The sequence below is a fragment of the Oreochromis niloticus genome, linkage group LG5 (genome assembly GCF_001858045.2).
Source record: "Oreochromis niloticus isolate F11D_XX linkage group LG5, O_niloticus_UMD_NMBU, whole genome shotgun sequence".
NCBI lineage: Eukaryota > Metazoa > Chordata > Actinopteri > Cichliformes > Cichlidae > Oreochromis > Oreochromis niloticus.
The window spans coordinates 1,342,437-1,365,045 of NC_031970.2; the positions used below are offsets into that span (position 1 = coordinate 1,342,437).

At 45.6% G+C, this 22,609-nt stretch overlaps 1 protein-coding gene and 1 long non-coding RNA gene across 2 annotated transcripts in view; one reads left to right on the top strand and one right to left on the bottom strand.

Moving 5' to 3' along the window:
* Nucleotides 1-9,206: 9,206 nt before the first annotated feature.
* On the bottom strand, nucleotides 9,207-11,091 carry LOC112846857 (uncharacterized). The gene is made up of 2 exons (XR_003220038.1): nucleotides 10,959-11,091; nucleotides 9,207-9,422 (listed from the first exon to the last, which is right to left on the bottom strand). It is a non-coding gene; the product is annotated as an uncharacterized LOC112846857 (long non-coding RNA).
* A 126-nt stretch (nucleotides 11,092-11,217) lies between these two features.
* Nucleotides 11,218-22,609, top strand: part of pik3c2b (phosphatidylinositol-4-phosphate 3-kinase, catalytic subunit type 2 beta) — a 38,960-nt gene continuing 27,568 nt past the window's right edge. The window contains 6 exon segments of the mRNA XM_013265685.3: nucleotides 11,218-11,467; nucleotides 17,046-17,940; nucleotides 19,682-19,782; nucleotides 19,893-20,053; nucleotides 20,512-20,632; nucleotides 22,174-22,285. Coding sequence (XP_013121139.2) covers nucleotides 17,131-17,940; nucleotides 19,682-19,782; nucleotides 19,893-20,053; nucleotides 20,512-20,632; nucleotides 22,174-22,285 — 1,305 coding nt within the window. The 5' untranslated portion in view covers nucleotides 11,218-11,467; nucleotides 17,046-17,130.

Here is a 22,609-nt window from a genome sequence, read left to right on the forward strand (position 1 = left end):
CATATTTCTGTTCCTGCTGGTTGCTGAGCGCAAAACTTCCTTTCAAGCATTACTGAATTCAGATTTTACCAGCTGGCAGATGATTCCTGCTTTTTTTTTAAAGCAGAAAGATGAAAACCCCGAAGCAGTGAAGTTTTCTCTGTGGTATAAAACATGTCCTTTTCACACTGAAAGGCTGTTTTTGCCTCGTGTACTTCACACAGAGGTTAAAATACCGTCTCATATTTGGAGTTTACTCCACTGAACGCTACTCCAACAGAGGTCGATTATCCTGTTAATAATTTTACCTCCTCACTACGTACGACTCTGGATACTGTAGCTCCTGTGAAAACTAAGGCCTCAAATCAGAAGTACCTGACTCCGTGGTATAATTCTCAAACACGTAGCCTAAAGCAGATAACTCGTAAGCTGGGGAGGAAATGGCGTGTCACAAATTTAGAGGATCATCATTTAGCCTGGAGAAATAGTTTGCTGCTTTATAAGAAAGCCCTCCGCAAAGCCAGAACATCTTACTATTCGTCACTGATTGAAGAAAATAAGAACAACCCCAGGTTTCTCTTCAGCACTGTAGCCAGGCTGACAAACAGTCAGAGCTCTACTGAGCCAACAATCCCTTTAACGTTAACTAGTAATGACTTCATGAACTTCTTCACTAATAAAATTCTTATCATTAGAGAAAAAATTACCAATAATCATCCCACAGATGTAATATTATCTACAGCTACTTTTAGTACCATCGATGTTAAGTTAGACTCTTTTTCTCCAATTGATCTTTCTGAGTTAACTTCAATAATTACTTCCTCCAAACCATCAACGTGTCTTTTAGACCCCATTCCTACAAAACTGCTCAAAGAAGTCCTGCCATTAATTAATGCTTCAATCTTAAATATGATCAACCTATCTCTAATAATCAGCTATGTACCACAGGCCTTCAAGCTGGCTGTAGTTAAACCTTTACTTAAAAAGCCATCTCTAGACCCAGCTGTCTTAGCTAATTATAGGCCAATCTCCAACCTTCCTTTCATATCAAACATCCTTGAAAGAGTAGTTGTCAAACAGCTAACAGATCATCTGCAGAGGAATGGCTTATTTGAAGAGTTTCAGTCAGGTTTCAGAGCTCATCACAGCACAGAAACAGCTTTAGTGGACGAAGTTTCACTTTGAGTCCAAATCCACTAAATCCCAAAAAATAATACTGACCTGAAACATGTGATACACGATAAAATTGTTACATTTAAAGAGATTTAACTCCTCTGGGCACCTTTGTGGGCAGTTATTTGATTTGATTTACAAACATGGAGATGTTTCTCCTGAACGTGCTTGCTCTGATTTCACAGAGTGTCTGAGGATGTCTCAGTGATTTGTAGGACATTTGTTTAATTCAAATGTTCATCTGAGGCAGGCTGATGTTTTGTCCTGTCCCCTCCTTTAACCTTCTTTCTGTGTTTCTGTGCGTTAAAGCACTTTTTAGTGAATGAAATGTATTTCACTTTTTAATGTGTTTACAGGCAGTTTGTTTTTAAAGTGGATTATTTAACGTTTTTGATATTTTTGTGTTAAGAAAAAAACTTTTTTCTTTGTTAAATTATTTTATGTGATTATCACTGATGGGACTTCAGACTTTTGGTTCATGTAAATAAATGAATGTAATTTATTAGCTTGTGGTGGGCAGACTGACTCAAACATGGGTAGTGTCTGTACCAACGTGGCATTGGTATTACATTTCATTCAGCACTCCAAAAACCCAGTTTCAAAGTTAAAGCTTAAAGGTGTGTTTTATTGTGTTAATTTTATTATTAATGTATTAATTAATTTTATTGTGTATTGTTGTGGAAAGTAAAAATCACAGTGATTTATTGATCATAAAAATGTCTGATAACGATTCATCTCATCAATCGTGACACAGTCCTCTTCCCAACATCAGCTGCTTTTACAGGTATCGCTGTTGTTATGATACCAACTGAGGGTTTGAGGTAACACTGAGGTGACACTTGGGTGTAAGGGGAAACGACAGAAACAGAGTCGATTAGGTGCTTGTGGAAAAAAGAGCATATCTGCATGAAGCTGACGGAGGCAATGAACCAATCACGTCTGTCAAATCATCAATTTCACTTCTTCGCTTGTTTGTGCACCTGCACAGCTTCCTTACTTATTTCATTTTAAATATGCACATCATAACAGCCTCAGCAGTTGCTGCAACTGTGTTCCATGCAGTTCTGGTTCCCTGCAAACAGGGCTGAAACCCTGACCCCCGGGTCAAAGGGCAAACACACAGCTGAACTCTGAACGTCACCCTGCTGGAATAAAAAACTACTTCCTGTTGAGTTGTTCTTGCATGAGCTCAACATTATGATCAATAGTAACTGATCAAAGTGTGTTTGAGTATAATCAGTGTTCATTAGTAATTAGAGATGGCACGATACCACTTTTTTATGTCCGATACCGATACCGATATCATAAATTTGGATATCTGCCGATACCGATATGAATCCGATATAGTGTGTTTTTTAATCAATAAAACTGTTTTTTTTTAATATCTTGCTGCATTTTGTATAAGTTCATACTCAAGTTTAAATAAACAACAACACTAAAGCTATTCTGTTATACCTGTGTGTAAAAAATACACTGCACCCAAAATATTTCATAGTTCAGCAACACTGATCAATCTAATAAACTTAAACCTGCTCCATCCTCCCTATTCTGGTATTTTAAAGAGTACTTAGCAGAAATATTAACCAACCTAACTAATAGGGTTGCAAACTCCCAGCAAAAAAAAAAAAAATAGGGAACCACCCACCCTCCACCTCATGATGCTTAATCGATGTAATCAACTTTAATTTGATGCAGGGTGGAAAAAAATGCACAGAAACAAATTATTTTTCAAGAATAATTAAATAGACATCAACATCTTTCTTCAACAGAATTGCAGAATTCACAGACGGTACCTTCCCAAAGGAAAAAGTACTATAGCTTACTGGGTATATTAGACTTAACAGTTACTATATATAGTAATGGACTTCTATACATTTTACATCAGATTAAAACTTTGGGTGTAAGATTCAGATAATTATTTATTAAAAGCTCGACATTTTAAATGAGAATAAGAAAGAAAAGTATGTCTTTGTGCCCCCTTTTCCCTGTTCATTCCCTATCGGCCCCCCTGGCTGCACTTTGCTAGATCCGCCCCTGCACAGTTACCAGCCGTCAGCTACGTAGAAAAGGATCCTGGTCTACAAAGTAATATTAAATAAATTCTAACAACAGCTTATCAAGCTTAAACGTGCTGCTGTTGTTCCGCCGCTGGTTTCCTCTTTCTGGTGCAAAGTGGGCCAAAAACAAAGAAGAGAGACGGACTTGCGACAGAAAAGCCGATCAGCTGATCGTTAAGCAGTTTCACGATTGAAGTAGCAGCAGGAAGGTGAGGGAGAGGCAGTCGCTCCATATATCGGTTGTTAAGCTTAACATGGGAACGCTTTACAAACATTCAGAGATGAACTTACACACTTGCTTTACTTCTCTCTGGGATAACTTCCTCGGAGATGAAATGCTGGTTTGGTAGCGAGGCTACAAATACACACAGCGTCTCTATCACATGAGGCATAATGCTCCGACGTGCTACGGTTATGAGCCGAGTTACGCCGTGTTGCAAGTTTTGTGAGATGCTTTTTTTGATACTTAATGGATCGGATTACATTTTTTATTTTTCGCCGATATCCGATCCAGTAATTTAGGTCAGTATCAGACCGATACCGATACGTAATATCGGATCGGTCCATCTCTATTAGTAATGTCCTTTGTTGTGTTACAGGCTTTAGGATCCGTGTTCAGGTCAGCTGGGATCAGTGATGATGGAGGAATTTTACTGCACTCAAGAATTCCTAAAAGGGAAAGACGCTCCACTGGATCACAGCAGGAAAATATAACAAACTGAGATTTGCTGTTTTTATCTAATATTGGACAGATTTATTAAATGATGTAAATTATTGTGACGTCACAGGGTGATCTAACAATTAGCTCTCATTTATATTCAAAGACACGGCCAGTTCACTTCAGTAAAAACTGTAGGCCCGCTAACCAAATAATCCAGCGTGAGCTCAGGTTCAAGTGTTTGTCTCTGAAAACAGCGAGGCAGTTCAGATACACGAGAGGAGGCTGAAGGAGAATCAGTCTGCTTTGGATTTAACAAATAACTCTTGTGACAGAAACCACTGAGCACTGTGCAAAGGTCTGAGGGTCTGAGGATTAGGACTCAGGTGGAGCTCGGGATTCATCCACAGGAGAGCTGCATCATTACAAACTGAAGTCTGTGTGAACAGCTGACCTGGACAATGTGCAGAAGAACAGGAACGCCATTTACCGTCAGATCACGAGTCGTCTCGCTTAAAATGTTACTGTGACACATGCATGTATGTGTGCATGGCTGTCTAGTTTTAATGGCACACCGCAACATTCAGGGTGAGGGTCCCATTAATCTGACACACTAAAACTGTTATTTGTCACAGATTCGGCAGAGAGAAGTCACTTCTATCACCGGGGTTAGAAAATATAGTGGCAAAATAAAATACACATTTTGAAGTCCATCATCTGTAAATTGTAGGTGGACATATACTCGTCTCTCACAGCGGCGAGACAAGTATAAGGCTGTTCCAGTTCTCAGCACGCGGTTCTTCTCTTTTCTTAAGTTCTTAGCAATTCTCCTACCCACATTTCGCACACTGAAAATGTCACTGAGGTCAGGAAGATGTCACAGAGGTAAGAAATGTGACATAGGAGGGACTTTTGGAACACACCCTTTGAGTCTCTTTTTCCCCCACTGTTGAGTCCAGGCCAGGTGTGGTTGCTCCTCGCTCCGGGTGGGGGTGGGTTCTCTCTCTGCAGTCAGGCCTCATCAAGCTGGAGTCACTTCCGATATTTAAGGACCAGCTCAAGCATCCACTCCTTGCCAGATTTCTACTACTCCACAGTGGTCAGTTGGCTTCTTTGTTGTTGCCTCGACTTCTCTGCATCAACTCTGTTCTCTCCCTGTTTCCACTTTAACCAGCCTGGCCCATCAACCCACTACTTACCTTCCTTCTCACTGTTGTAAAGTGCTTGCTTAATATATTTGTTGGGGTTTTCTTTGTTTGACTGCACTTCTCCAGTCCGAAAGACATTCCGATGTCCTTGTTGTAGATTTTAGTGGTGTGGATCAGCGAATTGATGTCTTGTTCACTCTTGGCATACAGCTTGATGTCATCCATGTAGAGGTGGCGACTGACGATTGCTTCATTCCGTAGTCGGACTTCATGGCCAGTTGTTTCGATGATCTCACTGAGGGGGGTTCAACCTATGTGGAACAGCAGCGGGGACAGAGCATCTCCTTGGTAGGTCCCACACTTGATGATGACTTTTGCTGTGTGTTTGAAGTATCCAGTGTTGTACGCCACATCTTCATTGAGTTCCTGATGAAGGCTCTTAGGATCCTGTTGAGCTTGTATAGGTCTAGGCATTCCAGGATCCAGGTGTGGGGCATTGAGTCATAGGCCTTCTTGTAATCAAGCCAAGCAGTGCACAGTCTTGCAGTCAGACTAGTCGTGCAGACTTGGGGAACTGCTCTGTCTACCAGTAGCTGGTGTTTTGCCTTTCTGGTGCTCCTGCCGATTCCTTTCTGTGTCCCACTCATGTTTTAAATAATATCCCTGTTCATCTTAGTCGCTATTATACTTTACTGGAGCTTCCATGTGATAGTGACGCAGGTTATTGGCCAGTAATCAGATGGGGCCGGTCCCTTCTGGCGATCCTTGAGGATCATGACTGTCCGTCCTCTCCTGTCTTGTCGCACTCATTGACTGCTACGGTTTTCTCCATGACTGTTTGCTGTTTCTGACTCTGCTTGTAAATAAAGCTTGAATTCAGTCCAGCCTTAATCTACAGCCCACAAAATAGTTGTCAGGTTTTGTGTGGAGGCGAGGAAGAAGGAACCCAAACGCAGGACTCACAGGTAGGTGAAGACTGGTGGTTTATTATAAGGAGTGGATGAACAGAGGGTGAACGGACACTGACTGGCTGGATAACTGAATGGCTGACTGAAATGAGAGAACACTAACGGGAACGACAACATAACATCACACGGACATCAATGACACGACAAAGAACTGGTGAAACTGAGGAGCTTAAATACACAGGTTGAATGATGACAATGATTGGAAACGGGTGAGTACAGGGCTGAACATAATCTGACTAATGACACAAGCTGACATGGGAAAAAACAGGAAGTGAGAACATTAGTGTGGCAAACTAAACTGAACATGAACAGAACTGAAAACACTGGGTCACCGACCCAGGAACCCTGACAATAGTGAGAACTCAACTGGTGACCCGTCCACAAATAGTCCCCTGCACAGACTCAGCGGACCTGTTCTTAAAAAAAATCAAAAGACTTTCAGGCTGTTTATAGTTTTCTTCTAAATGATGTTTCATTTGTGGTGGATGTCGGAGTCTAAGGGTGTTTACACACGTATAGTTCGTTTATTCTGGTCCAGATCAGTTAATGAGGTAGTAACCTCATCGAGTTGCCAAGATGGTGGCACGTACGGACGTGTGCAGTGGCACAGCGCTCCCAACTACTGTGCACCTTTTTGTGTTTTTTATGCTTTTCGTTGTAATTTCCTGCAATGCACTGGTCACTTTCACTCGTCAGGAATCGATAGATAACAGCCTAAGCCTGAACCCGGACTTTACTTTGGATTAGACACAATCAGAGATTGTGAGACCAGCAGGTGCTCCATGGGTTATTGTCTGGAACAGCAAGCAACACAGATGGCACTCCTCTCCCGGCACCTGAGCCAGGACCACAACAAAACTCTGGTAAGGGAGGGGGGCCATAACACAGAATTATAAAAAGTCACTGCTCACCAGACTTGGAGGCCATGTCCATTCAGTGCGGGCCCTTTTATCTACCTTGCGAGCTAATGGTAGCCATAGTTATCATTGTTTACTCCCAGAGGGTGTCCATATTGTTGCTGGGGACTTTAATAAGACATATTTGAAATCTGTACTCCCAAAACAAACATGGTAAGTGTCCTACGGGGGGCAGGACATGGGTTAGCCTGATTTCAAACCCAATGCCGGAATATAGTTGGTGGGGGGTACTTACAATTTCACTATACATGTAGAATGACAATAAAGGGCTATTCTATTCTATTCTCGTAGGTTTTCCCAGTGGTTTGGTTAGTTTTCACTAGAGATGGACCGATCCGATATTACGTATCGGTATCGGTCCGATACTGACCTAAATTACTGGATCGGATATCGGCGAAAAATAAAAAATGTAATCCGATCCATTAAGTATCAAAAAAAGCATCTCACAAAACTTGCAACACGGCGTAACTCGGCTCATAACCGTAGCACGTCGGAGCAGTGTGCATCACGTGATAGAGCGGCTGTGTGTATTTGTAGCCTCGCTACCAAACCAGCATTTCATCTCCGAGGAAGTTATCCCAGAGAGAAGTAAAGCAAGTGTGTAAGTTCATCTCTGAATGTTTGTAAAGCGTTCCCATGTTAAGCTTAACAACCGATATATGGAGCGACTGCCTCTCTCTCTCCCTCTGCTGCTGCTACTTCAATCGTGAAACTGCTTAACGATCAGCTGATCGGCTTTTCTGTCGCAAGTCCGTCTCTCTTCTTTGTTTTTGGCCCACTTTGCCCCAGAAAGAGGAAACCAGCGGCGGAACAACAGCAGCACCTTTAAGCTTGATAAGCTGTTGTTAGAATTTATTTAATATTACTTTGTAGACCAGGATCCTTTTCTATGTAGCTGACGGCTGGTAACTGTGCAGGGGCGGATCTAGCAAAGTGCAGCCAGGGGGGCCGATAGGGCATGAACAGGGAAAAGGGGGCACAAAGACATACTTTTCTTTCTTATTCTCATTTAAAATATGTAGCTTTTAATAAATAATTATCTGAATCTTACACCCAAAGTTTTAATCTGATGTAAAATGTATAGAAGTCCATTACTATATATAGTAACTCTTAAGTCTATATACCCTAGTAAGCTATAGTACTTTTTCCTTTGGGAAGGTACCGTCTGTGAATTCTGCAATTCTGTTGAAGAAAGAAGTTGAATCTATTTAATTATTCTTGAAAAATAATTTATTTCTGTGCATTTTTTTCCACCCTGCATCAAATTAAAGTTGATTACATCGATTAAGCATCATGAGGTGGAGGGTGGGGGGTGGTTCACTATTTTTTTTTTTTTTTTTGCTGGGAGTTTGCAACCCTATTAGTTAGGTTGGTTAATATTTCTGCTAAGTACTCTTTAAAATACCAGAATAGGAAGGATGGAGTAGGTTTAAGTTTATTAGATTGATCAGTGTTGCTGAACTATGAAATATTTTGGGTGCAGTGTATTTTTTACACACAGGTATAACAGAATAGCTTTAGTGTTGTTGTTTATTTAAACTTGAGTATGAACTTATACAAAATGCAGCAAGATATTAAAAAAAACAGTTTTATTGATTAAAAAACACAATATCGGATTCATATCGGTATCGGCAGATATCCAAATTTATGATATCGGTATCGGTATCGGACATAAAAAAGTGGTATCGTGCCATCTCTAGTTTTCACACAGAAAAAATCGAAGTGAACTCCAAGCGAACTAAAATGCATTACTACAAACAACGTAAGAATGTTCAGTCTGCCCACTGGTCACATGTGTCTGGGACAGGAGCAGTAAAACTAAACACAGGAGGAATGTGCTGTGTGAGAAAACTGAAAATTTAAGTTAATTTCACAGCTAGCTGCTAGCCCGTACAGACCTGTGCACATTCATTGTACACACATTGAGAATACAACGCATTGAGAATACAACGCAGACAGTAGTTGGGCTGTTGGTTTGGATCGAGGTCCGAGGTCACATTCACACCATTAACAAACCTCTCTGGAGTTGGTTTGGAACCGTATCGAGAACACCTTCTCCAAAAGGGTCTCTGTTGTTTTGGTCCGCACCCAAGTGTGATTACTGTGTTCACACGTGCAGCAACGAACCACACCGAAGAGGAAACCAACCAGAGTTGGGTTTAAACAGACTAAACACCCACCCTAAAGGCCTTTATACACTCAGTATGTAACAAATAAACGACTTGAAATTCAGATTTTTTTGGTTCCGCACACGTCGTGTAGGGTATATACTCACTTGAAAGTACAATTTACCGAAACATGATCCCTGAAAAATCATGCAGTGAAAAAAATGGAGTGGACATAAAGTGGTGTTGAGCTGGTTCTGATGTTTCTAGGGGAAGACTCTGGATTCTCAGGAAAAGGCAGCAGGAGGGAGAATTTCCTGGTTTGATCCCAGAGTCGAAGCTTTCAGACGTACTTCAGGATGTCAGAGAAATCATTTCACATAGACGACTGACCCTGGGAGGCACCTAGCTGTGAGTCTGAGGGAAAACAGGATTATTTTACTTTTTCCACATCACTGTGTATTTAGTATTGATGCTACGACAATGCTTGTTGCCAAACGCAGTGCTGTGATTGGTCAGATGTGTTTATTCAAGTCTGAAAAATCAGAAAAAGTCAAAAAAATAAATGATGCAAATTTGTCCTGTGAAATTACACGTTTGAGGTTTAAAAGGAACCCCGGCTATTAAGAAATGTTTGCGCTAAAATATGTACTGTGCTTTCAATAACATACATGTGGTATAACAATACACCAAATTTTTTCCTTTTAAGCACATTTTATATAAAAACCGATTTACCAGTTGGCCACCATTTACTTCTCAATACACTCTGGGTAGTGATGTCACACGGTTGCACCGCATCGAGTTCACAGCTAGCAGCGCACTGGAAATGGCTTCTGTTCAATCTTTCCAGTTTGAACCAGAGCAATCCGAGAGAGAGGATGAAAATAGTCAACCAGTACTTAGTTTAGATGAAGATGAAAACAATCCGTCACACGAGGACGCGAGAGTGAGGGAAAACTGCTGGTGTCTATGCGGCTACTGCTTGCCAATGGCAACAGAGACTTGGAGCGTTTGTTGTAAAGAGCTCAAGGTTATGGCAGCAGCTATCCATGGTATCGCATAACCGCATGATAAAAACATTAATAGAATTCTAATTTTAATTATACAGTGAAATTACGATATTGTTATTTTTACAGATTCTCCATGCAACACAGTGCACCAAAACTTTGAAGCTGCTGTCGTGCCAAACTAGGTATCTCCGATAGAATTTGTTTCCCCTGCGTCGGGAGCATACACTGGCCTTTAAAATCATGGACAAACAGTATCCCACGTTCATGATTTTTAGTTCATAAACACTTCTTATAATGACTAACTACTCCAGAAATTTTGGAGATGTTAGCTCTTTATACAGTAAAGTTATAGTGAGATACAAATAATATCAGGCTGATCCTGCCACAATTTGTTCCCCCTGTTCAAAGACTTATTGCTCCTGAAATTTTGGAGGTTTTAGCTCAGTACAGTTCTGCACAGTTACAGAAGGATACAAATAATGATTAGTCAAAATGTCATTGGTTTATTTAAATAATCCCGTCCAATGTTGTGCCAAGGTCCCAACGCAGGGGAAACAAATTCTGTTGGGGATCCATAATTTGGCACGACAGCTGTATAGTGCTGGTCTACCAAGTTGTAACCAGGTCACTAATAGGCAAGTTAATTAATACAGTTGCTACGCTATAAAAAACAAAACAGGTTAGCTGAACGAAAGCGCCTATACTGCCGACAACCAATACATGTCATCATCCCAGAAAAAACATGGCCGCTCCCACGGCTCCAAAATAGTTTTAAACAATAAAGATTTGATGAATAACAAAAAATTGTAGTTATTCTCAAGTATGTTTTTATGTAGTGGAGATAATTTGTAACATATTTAAAGTAACTTGTCATAATAGTTGGGGTTCCTTTTAAAGTCTTGCACAGCTTTTATTTTGAAGGTTTGTGGAGAGCTGAACTCACCTGGCTCAGCTTCTGTAGTTTAAATGTGGCAGTAAATGAAATGTTCATACATGTTTCACAGCATGTTTGAGGGATTTTTGTTCATTAAAATATTATTTATCATAGCTCAGTGGGCTACATACTGAAATCAGGCTGAGGGGACTGGACCCCCGGGAGTTGTCCACTGCAGTTATTGAATGATGTCACGTCATCTCCGCTTTATTTTGGAAAGGTTTGGAAAGAGTGTGCTCTCTGCGGCTTGACTGCGCAGGTCCGCAGCTGGCGGCAGAGACTGACGCATAGCCGAGTTCGTCGTTCCCGGCTGGAGCACCGCCGGAGCCGCCCGCTTTGTTTGCCACAGGCTTAGCGCCCGGAGCCGGTGCTCCGGTGTTTCCGGTCTTTAGAGGAAACCTCCGTAGCTGCGAGCGCAGACCGTTAGTCTGCCGGGAGACACGGCGGAGGGACCGGTGTGATTTGTGGGACGGTACTCGGTGTAAAATGGCTCCCGGGGACCGCGAACACCGACTCAGGTAAGAGTCCGCACCTGCTGCCGCACCGCTAACGGCTCTGACGCACTTGTGTCCGGGGGGGCTGCGGCCGGTCCACTTGCTTCACCGGACGTCTTTTTTCGGAGCAGCTCCAACCAAACCCTGTTGGAAAACCTCCAAAAATAAGCCGAGCCTCGTTCTTGTGGACCCGGGCTGGTGCTGAGCCCTGACCCGGGACCTGTGTTCGGGTTTTGGGCCCTTCTGGGTCATTCGGCCTGTGTTTGGTCCGCGTGGGTGGTCGCTGTAGTCGGAGGTTGGTGTTTACCACTAACAAGCAGAGCGGGTTGCTCGCCACCGCCCTCCGCGGCGCGATGTGGGTGGACCCCCCCCCCAAAGCCCCCATCAGCATTGGCCCGGCGTGTTTACAGGGGCCCGCAGGCTGTTGGGATGCAGGTGACCGGATGTTACTGACGGCGCCGCAGTGCTGCGCGGGTCCAAACCCTTCGCTACGAAAGACGTTAAAACGCGTGTTTTTTTAATGGACTTTGGTAGGACTCGCTGTAACGGTACAGCTGCTGCTCAGATGTTTGGACTCATTACAGTCAGCTCCGCTGTCATCACACCTGCCACCTGTTTTCCGCTGAGTCTGCGCAGTTTGTCCGCTCGCAAACTAACTGGGAGCTCAGGGTCGGCTATGACGTCACCCACACCTGTCTTACAGTTAATAGAATAGAATAGAATAGAATAGAATGCCTTTATTGTCACTATACAGTTGTACAATGAGATACAGAGCATCTCCTACTCAGTGTAAACATGCGGGGGGGTACAGTTCTGCAGCGCTATGTACATATGGACAGTATTAACGTAGGGAAAAAGATATACATATATATATATATATATATATATATATATATATATATATATATATATATATATATATATATATATATATATATACACATATATATATATATATACACATATATATATATATATATATGTGTATGTATGTATGTATGTATAAAAAAACACCCAGCACGCCCCTGCGGGCGGTTTATCCTTCAAGCTCGGGTCCTCTACCAGAGGCCTGGGAGCTTGAGGGTCGTGCGCAGTATCTTAGCTGTTCCCAGGACCGCGCTCTTCTGGACAGAGATCTCCGATGTTGTTCCCGGGATCTGCTGGAGCCACTCGCCTAGCTTGGGAGTCACCGCACCTAGTGCTCCGATTACCACGGGGACCACCGTTACCTTCACCCTCCACATCCTCTCCAGCTCTTCTCTGAGCCCTTGGTATTTCTCCAGCTTCTCGTGTTCCTTCTTCCTGATATTGCTGTCATTCGGAACCGCTACATCTATCACTACAGCCGTCTTCTTCTGTTTGTCTACCACCACTATGTCCGGTTGGTTAGCCACCACCATTTTGTCCGTCTGTATCTGGAAGTCCCACAGGATCTTAGCTCGGTCATTCTCCACCACCCTTGAGGGTGTCTCCCATTTTGCCCTCGGGACTTCCAGGCCATATCCAGCACAGATCTTCCTGTATACTATGCCGGCCACTTGGTTATGGCGTTCCATGTATGCCTTGCCTGCTAGCATCTTACACCCTGCTGTTATGTGTTGGATTGTTTCAGGGGCATCTTTACACAGCCTGCACCTGGGGTCTTGCCTGGTGTGATAGACCCCAGCCTCTATGGATCTTGTACTCAGAGCTTGTTCTTGTGCTGCCATGATTAGTGCCTCTGTGCTGTCTTTCAGTCCAGCTTTGTCCAGCCACTGGTAGGATTTCTGGATATCAGCCACCTCCTCTATCTGCCGGTGGTACATACCGTGCAGGGGCCTGTCCTTCCATGATGGTTCCTCGCCTTCCTCCTCTTTCTTGGGTTTCTGCTGCCTGAGGTATTCACTGAGCACTCGGTCAGTTGGGGCCATCTTCCCAATGTATTCTTGGATGTTCGTTGTCTCATCCTGGACTGTGGTGCTGACACTCACCAGTCCCCGGCCCCCTTCCTTCCGCTTAGCGTACAGCCTCAGGGTGCTGGACTTGGGGTGAAACCCTCCATGCATGGTAAGGAGCTTTCTTGTCTTTATGTCAGTGGCTTCTATCTCCTCCCTTGGCCAGCCTATTACCCCAGCAGGGTACCTGATCACGGGCAGGGCGTAGGTGTTGATGGCCCGGATCTTGTTCTTACCGTTCAGCTGACTCCTCAGGACTTGCCTGACCCGCTGCAGGTACTTGGTGGTTGCAGCTTTCCTAGCGGCCTCTTCATGGTTCCCATTCGCCTGCGGGATCCCCAGGTACTTGTAACTGTCCTCTATGTCTGCAATGTTGCCTTCTGGTAGTGCGATCCCCTCAGTTCTGACTACCTTCCCTCTCTTTGTTACCATCCGACTACACTTCTCCAGCCCGAATGACATCCCGATGTCATTGCTGTATAGCCTGGTAGTGTGGAGATAGATAGATAGATAGATAGATAGATAGATAGATATATATATATATATATATATATATATATATATATATATATATATATATATATATATATATATTATATAAAATGTACAATATACAAGCCGTATTTGTAAGAAAGAGAAAAAAAAGTAATATGTAATAAATAGTGTTATGTATATACAGTTGACTTATTGCACATTAAGATTAACTTGAACTGAATTGTGTTTTCACAGTTGATGGGCTCGTATTTCCGTGCGGCAAACGGTTTCACAGTTGGAAACAAAAATATGTGACTATGACGTCATTACCGGGACGGAGCTGTAACTGGTGAAACCTGTTCTGTTTACAGCAAACATTGATAAAGAAAACGGATAAGGCGTATAAATATAAGTAGTCTTGATCCAACTGAGCATTGATTAATGTGATTCATGGTTTTGTCTGCAGGTTTTCACACTTGTTGCTTTAGAGCCCTGAACCTTTGAGGTCAGCACTGTCATCTCCTCTCTTTTAATTCCTCTTATTTTTATTCTGTAACAAAATGTTAATACAGCCGTTAGAAAGAGGAGATTATGTATGGAGACCAAACGGTATCAGGCTTTGCTCAGTCATCCAGGTGAGGAAATCCCAAAAAGTTGATTCTGTTCGTCTGGACGTTTTCAGTGAAACGTTTCATCATTATCAGGTGACTTCTTCAGTCTCAGCTGACTGCAGGTTTCCAACCCTATGAACTAGCACCACTGTGAGGTCAGCTTCATGATCAATAATATGCAGATTGTCATGATGACTGGTTAATGGCCGGGGGAATGGCTGAAATCACAGCAGTGACTAACTCGTCAGTCTGTTCACACCTACAGGCAGGTGGACACTCTGTCAATGATGAAGATGTACACATCCTGGACAGGGAGGAACGCTGGTTTGAGGGTGGAGTCAAGGAGTCCATTGACGTGAAAAAGTAAAGACCATCTCTGAATCGAGGAGGGGACCTAAGGGTACATTTGTCACCGTCTTACAGTGCTGTGATTGCAGAAACCTGCAGTCAGCTGGGACTGAAGAAGTCACCTGATGATGATGAAACGTTTCACTGAAAACATCCAGACGAACAGAATCAACTTTTTGGGATTTCCTCACCTCTACGACGACCGTTTTATTTAAAGTTCAGATCTAAGTGCTGCGGTGTTCCCAGGCTTGCCGAGTGATGGAATCTTTCCAGCGTGTCCTGGGTCGGCCTAGGAGCTTCCTCAGGAGAGCGCGCTCAGAGACCCTCGCCGACAAGGTGACTGCCTCAGTGAGCAGGAGCAGCGGTCTCCTTGCCCCATCTCTGGGAGAGCTCACCCACCCTTCAGCGAAGCTCATATCCACCGTCTCGCTCCTTCACCTTCAAAATAAGCAGCGATAAATTCAGCCTTAGATTAATCGGGTGTTATCACACGTTTCTATCGCGATGTCGGGGCTGTGGCTCCACCTGGTGACAGGTGGCTGCATAACATGTAGGGCACACTTAGGTTAAAGCGTGCATGTGGTACAGACGAGTCGCACACGTCCGCAGTCACAGTTCACGATTTAACGTGCTGACGACACTTGCACAGACCGTGATGATGACGAGTTGTGACGACAGATGAGATGAAGGCGACATCAGTTTATAACCCTAAATCTGAACTAACGAGCAGGTAAAACATGTCAGTGACTGAATGTTTGTTTATGCTTTTTATTCTAACCGAGAAAAACAAAACGGAAAAAACGGGAACTGTGTTCAGTTTCATCTTCAGCTGATCGGCACACGTCTGAACTTTATTACCTGTGACGAATCAGCAGCTTTTATCTCACCTGCTGGCGCCCACAAGGTACAAAAGTCCACCTGAGCACGCACAGACACGCACCTTTACCTGGAGCCGGTCTCATAGCGCAGGCTACAGATTTCAGCCACTCCTCACCGACGAGGTGATGTCACAGATCAGATTATTTAATCCCAGATGAGCCGGATGTTTTTATTGTCCAACAGAAGATGAAATGAATCGGATCTGCAGCCAGGCTCTGATTCAGTCACTGATGTCACGTGGCATCAGCGACGCACGCCGTGTGACGCGTCAGCCTGGCGTGCACATCTCGATTTCTGCAGCTGGGTTGGAGACACCCTTGTGCGATTGTCTTGGTTTTTCCCACTATTTCAATGATGCTCCAGGTACGCAAACACAGCGGCTCTTCGTCTGCTCATTGGTTGATTTCAGGGGGAGGGGCCTGGAGTTCAGAAACACACAGTGGCTCCACCCCCCACTGTGTGTCAGTGTTGCCTCGACCACGTGCTGTGTGACAGCAGCTCTTTGTTCTCCACCCTCACTGAAAGGGCCTCGCTCTGCCAGGGGTGGAGGTTGGGGGAGGGTGGGAGGGGTCAGCAGCAGTCGCACTGAGCATCCTGGATGAGTTCAGGTGTGCGCAGCCAATCAGCTCATCAGCGATGATGAATGTCTCCCATCAGCCAGCCTCACAGCCGCGTGGCTACAGTAACACTTTAAATCTGATTGTCAGTTACGCTGTTAGCAGAGGGGGCGGGGCTGAGGTGGCGATGGAAGCTGCTTTCATCAATCGTTATCATTACTGATCAATTATCAAAAATACATTTATAGTTAAATTATTGATCGATTGTCAGAAATCAGAATTTAATCAGTTAATAATTTCTTTGATTAATGTCAGTTATTGGTCATCCTGCCGATCACACACACGCACAAAGCTTGCTGATGATTATTGATTATTATTGATTACCTGCCAGTTCGGCTCACGTCAGACTGACAAACAAGGGGAAGTTGGAGCTGGTCCAGGTTTTAAATAATTGATTTTCAGTCAGTTTGATAAAATGACTTTCTACGATGTGCAGGGACTTCCTTCTGTAGCGTGACATTTATCTGGGCTCAGCCAAAAGGCTGATTGGGTACCTTCATCGTCGAGCGGGCGGCGTGCACACCCAACTTTGTCACCATGAAGTAAGGTTTTCAAATGAATGCCATAGCTGCAGCCACCAGTGTTTTTGTTATGTTTATGAGCATAAACCAGAATAATGCTGTGAAGGATGACATATTTTTGCCTTAACCTTAACTTCCTGTTTATTCCTTCAGAATAAAGCTCCAGGGTGAAAGCGTTGTAGCTTTGGCTGACCTCCTCTTTGTCTCTCTGTCCTCAGCAGCTCCATGTGACGTCACTGCTTCTTCCAGCAGTACTTGAGCCGAGCTCTTCCTCCTCCTCCTTGTCCTCTGCTGCGAGGCGGCATGTCGGCGGCTCAGACCCAGAAGGAGAGCAGCGAGGCGGGCTGGGGCTGCCTGGAGGCTCTGGGTCTCAGTCAGAAGGAGCTCGTCCTGGCTGAGGCCCTGCAGATGGAGTACGACGCCCTCTCCAAACTCAGACAGGACAAGAGCGGAACAGGACCCAGCCAGACCAGCTCCAAGACCCCCAATCCCTCCATCGAGCGCCACCAGCCCATACCTTCCCCGCCGGGAGGAAACCTGCTGATGGGCCTTTCCGGGTCCGAATCCTCCCTGAACCAAGCTGGAGGGTCCCAGTCTCCACAGTCCACCCCAGCCAGGGCCCTCCCCCCTCAGGGCGGCTACGTCAAGGAGTCCCCATACATCCTGGACAGCTCCAAAGTCGGCAAGTTCAGGGACGCTTCTGGGCCCAGCCTCGGGGACTCTCCCGGATCCAGTTCAGGGTTTCTGCCAAAAGGTTTTCTCACTCTTCCAGATGACATACCCCCCGCCATCCCACCAAGAAACCCCATCCCGCCACCGGCAGTGTCCGAGAACCCCTTCCTGCCCCCCCGAGCCTCCACCGTGCCGCGGGACGTGAACCTGTTCATGCCCGACGTGGATCGGCCCAAAGTGACCTCCGGAGACCTGAACTATGACACCATCAACGACTCGCTGTCCCGACTAAATGACAGCTGGCAAGGTCGGAGGGCCAACGGGGACCCATCAGGCAAGCCCGTGGCCCGCAGCAAGACGCTCCCCCCTCAGGTGCCTCCTAGGACGTACGTAGCTGTTCCCAAGAGCAACAAGAACCAGCGTCCGGTCTCTGCAGACCCGGTAAGCCCCTCTGAGGTCGTGCATGAGCTGTTTGTGTTGAGGTGTACTCTAATTGGCCACTTAAAGGGTTTATTACTAACTGCATTTCTAACACCATTGAATACTGCAGTGTGTGATTATAAGCAGCATCTCTGTCAGATTTAAGTCACTCTTGGTTACAGAAGCTGCTTCTTCTGTAACGAGGATCCTGCTGCACCCATCACAGCTTCTTTGTTTCCACATGGAGGTGAATCAAACTCAACCTGAACTAAAGCACACAGCCAGTTTAGCTGAGATTAATCCAAATACTTCGAGTTCATCAGAACTAATCAGTTTAATTAACTCACAGAAAAGTCAACAAAGCCACCAGCAGGTAATGAGTCAGGGGTCGATTCTGATGGGCTTCACCTGGATCTTTGTCACTTGGTTCTTAACACTCCCTGAAGGCCAGGTTAGATTTTGGCTGTGAGTGTTTCTCCTGATGTCAGCAGACCCCACCTGGATAACGTTTGGTCCAGGTGTGGTCCTTAAATTGTTCTGCTTTTGTTGTTTCGTGTTGAGCGCACTGAGCACAGTCAGCTTGCTAAAAAGAAAGCACAGCCTGTTATAATGAAGATGATCTGGTCCTCAGCAGATCGTAGAGTTATTCAGATACAACCTGAGATGAAGTGAAACACAGGACATCATTATTTATGCACAGCTCTCTGAGCTCTGCAGCAGCTTAATCCTCGTTCAGTCATTCTGTTGGAGATTTGCTGCTGTGCTCGCTGACCTGTCGAATACCTGTCGATGACCCGGTTTGGTCCAAGCTTCAGCTGTGACGGCCTCAGATTTGAATACAGAGGAGTTCACGGTGCACTCGGATTTTCCTCCTCTCTGCTGTTTGTTCTGGTGCTTTATGGGCAGTTTGGGGTGAGTTTGCTTGGTTCACACTCAGGAAGACGTGGCATCGTGCAGACACACCTGATCTAAAAACCCTCGTAGACCTGCTCACACTGCTGATCAGTTGATCAATACATGTGATTGTCAGCACCCGGCTGCTGCTCTGAGCTCTGTTAGGTTAGAGCTGCAGACAGGTGGCGGCTAAAATGTTGGCGCTGACGGCTTGACGGCAGCCAACTTGAATCTGAGTGCGATGGCAGAGAAGAAAACAGGAAGTGTTCGTCTTGGAGGGGCGTTAACCGGCTTCTTCGTGTTTCTGAGAACAGGAAACTGAATTTACATCATTGTCGAAGTGTTTGTGTTCAGACACGCTGCAGCTGTGCAGCGGCTTCATTTAGAAAAAACACCCCGAACCCAGAGTTGTGTCACTTCCTGTCAGAAATCCTGACAGGAAGTCCAGGTTTTCAGATGGTTTCTGGACAAGTGCTGCGGTTTGATTCCAAGCCCTTCACATGGAATCGTGCGTCGTGGTGTGCACCCAGTCAGACCAGTTCAACCAGCTGTAACTTAAAACCAGATCGGTAGGCGGTGTCCTGACACGCTTCCTTCGCTTGGACGTGCTCAGACTGACGCTTCAGTTTCAGCATTTTTATTTCCCTCAAAACATGAACTCATCACCACATTCCTCCTTCTTCTCCTTCTTCTCCTTCTTCTTTTTCTGCAGCCTCACTTTCATTTCCTGCCTCAGACGGTTTTTCAGTCAATGTTTAAATTAAACATAAAAAAAATCCCCGCCACGCTTTAATGTTGACATCACACACACACACATATAGAACTGTGTGTGAGAGTCTCTGATTGGCTGTCTTTGCGTGTCCTGCAGGTGTCGCTGGGCTCCAGGATGAACGGCTTCGGGTACGAGCTGTTCCAGGTGTCGGAGGAGCGTGATGAGGAGGTGGCGGCGTTCTGCCACATGCTGGATGTGTGAGTAGCCTGTTGCTGTGACGATCGCATTCAGTCACAATCCTCCGTCTCGCCCTTGCAGGCGTCTCCACCTGCTGCCCTCTCACCTGTCTGCGTCTCTCTGCCCTCAGGCTGCGCTCGGCGTACCCGTGCTGTGACCGCTCAAAGAACGCCGGCTTCGTGTGGTCGGCCTCCGTTGGCCACGAAGAGCTCCATCAGGGCCTGGGGGTCAGTGTGAAGGTGACGGTCATCAGTGAGCACTTCAGAGAGCCCCTCACCTTTACCTGTGACAGTAAGACGCTGCGTTCACCGACACCAAATAAGCATCTGTAGCTGTGATGTCTGGTTTTTCCGTGAGGATAAAAATGTCTGACTGAAAACGTTAGCTTCGTATGAACACGCAATACCCAAACACGACCGGCGTGCTGGTTGCCATCTTGCTTTTTAAAATTCATCTGGGACACGCCATTATTTCCCCAGAGGGTCAGTCAGGAGGTCAACTCAGGGGTTAAAGGTCAGGAGAGCAAAGAGAACAGCACTGACCCTTCAAAATAAGTCTTCCAGTGCGTTTTAAAGGAATTCAGTCAGTTTGTCCTCTTAAAGTCTGTTTTATGTCCAAGAGACGCTAAAATCTGTGATGTTATTTTACCCTGAAAGGACCTGCTGATGGCATCCAGCTGTGTGTGTGTGTAAGATTATACTTCACCTGTTTATAATAATGAAGCTTGTGTGTGTCTGTGTGTCTCCGAGGTTCGTCCACTGTGGACCTGCTCATCTACCAGACTCTGTGTTACGCTCAGGACGACCTCGACCATGTGAACGTGGACGACTACCTGCTGAAGGTCTGCGGACATGACGAGTTCCTCCACAAGTAAGAACCTCAGACCCTCGAGGTCTTCGAGCCGTGCCTGAACTCAGCACGCCAGCAGGTGTTTGGTTCTTGGCGCAGGAAACAAGTTCTGGGATCTTATTGGATGTTTCTGAGCACTGATCCGCAGGTCTGCAGCAGCCGTGAGGCTTGAGGAGGTGGAGTGTGAAGCAGCAGGTGATCGTGTTGTGGCTCAGAGCTGTGAGAGGTGGAGTGATCGTGGGCTGAGCTGGGCTGCGGTGGGCTGCGGTGCACGTTCACATGGCCCAGGGAGGCCCAGTGCCCGGGCAGAAGGGAAAGCTCTCAGTCATCTCCGTGGTGGAGTGTCCCCTTCCAGCTGATCTGTGGTTCAGACATAATAACAGAGAGCAGAGCTGTGGCTGCTGTTACACCAGCAGCAGTAATGACCACACACACACACACACACACACATACACACATACACACACCAGCTGCTGTGGGGATTTGTACAGTCAAACAGACGGACCGCCTAAGACAGCGAGGATGTCATTTGTGTGTGAACCCAGAGCTGGAGCACTGTGTGTGTGTGTGTGTGTGTGTGAGTGTGAGAGAGAGATCCTGGCGGAGCCCGGCTAGACTTCCTGTGGTGGAACAATGAGTGTTTATCACTTGTGAACAGCTGTTGGTCCACCCGGCGCTCTGCTGCCTGTCGGTGTCTTTACTACGTCACGTGTCCTGAAGTCTTTGAGGCAGCCTATGTGTCATGTTTCGAATGGTATATCATGGAGCATTTACAGGTTACACAACGATGGCCCGAGTTTTTATTTCTGACTGAAAAGTAAAAGCTTCGACCCTCTGGGGCGTTTTCACACCTATATTTTGAATCAGCTGATGAGTTTTTAAACTCTTAGCTTGTTCCCGTGGTTTGGTTTGTTGTCACGCAGCGAAAAATCCAAGTGAACTTCAAGCAAAGGGAAATGTGTCATTAAAAACCACGTCAGTGTTCAGTCCGCTCATTGGCCAGGTGTGCCTGGGGGCGGGACCAGCACAAGTAAACACAGGAACAAGGTGGTGTGTGAGAAACCTGAGAAGTTAGGTTGTTTCCCGGCTAGCTGCTAACCCGTACAGACCTGTGCACGGTGATAATACAAAAATACGTGCCTACGGGAGCTTTTTTAGCTCCAGGTTTTGACGTGTTCCTGGTAGTTGGTTCAAATCAGAGTCGGATCACGTTCACACCATGAACGAACCGCTCTGCAGAGAACGCCTTCTCCTAAGGTCTCTGTTGTTTTGAACCGCACTCGAGTGTGGTTGCTGTGTTCACGCCTGCGCTACCGCACCGCACCGATCGAACCAGAGCTTTAAACGGACTAAACACTGCAGGTGTGAAACTCCCTCAGATATGATGAGAACCAATCAGAACCCTCACCTGTTAAACCGACTGGATCCAAAGTCTGTGAAGCTTCAGAAATCCACTCAGTTAGTGGAATTTTCCAGCTGCTTTTATTGTGGAGGGGTTCTTAGAGGAAGCAGTATTGTAAGCTGTGTGTGTGTGTGTGTGTGTGTGTGTCTGTGTGTCTCAGCGCGCAGACTCTGGGTGGGCTCGAGTTCGTTCAGCAGTGTCTGAAGTTCGACTGGGACGTCCGACTGTGCCTCGTCAAGAGATCGTCCATCAGCACCGAGCTGGCCCGGACGGTACACGCACACACACATGCACACACACACACACACACAGACACAGACAGACACACAGACACAGACAGACAGACAGACAGACACAGACAGACACACACAGACAGACACAGACACAGACAGACACACACACACAGACACACACACACAGACACACACACACACAGACACACACACAGACACACACACAGACAGACAGAGACACACAGACAGACAGAGACACACACACAGACACACACACACAGACAGACAGACAGACAGACAGACAGACACACACAGACAGACAGACAGACAGACAGACAGAGACACACACACACACACACACAC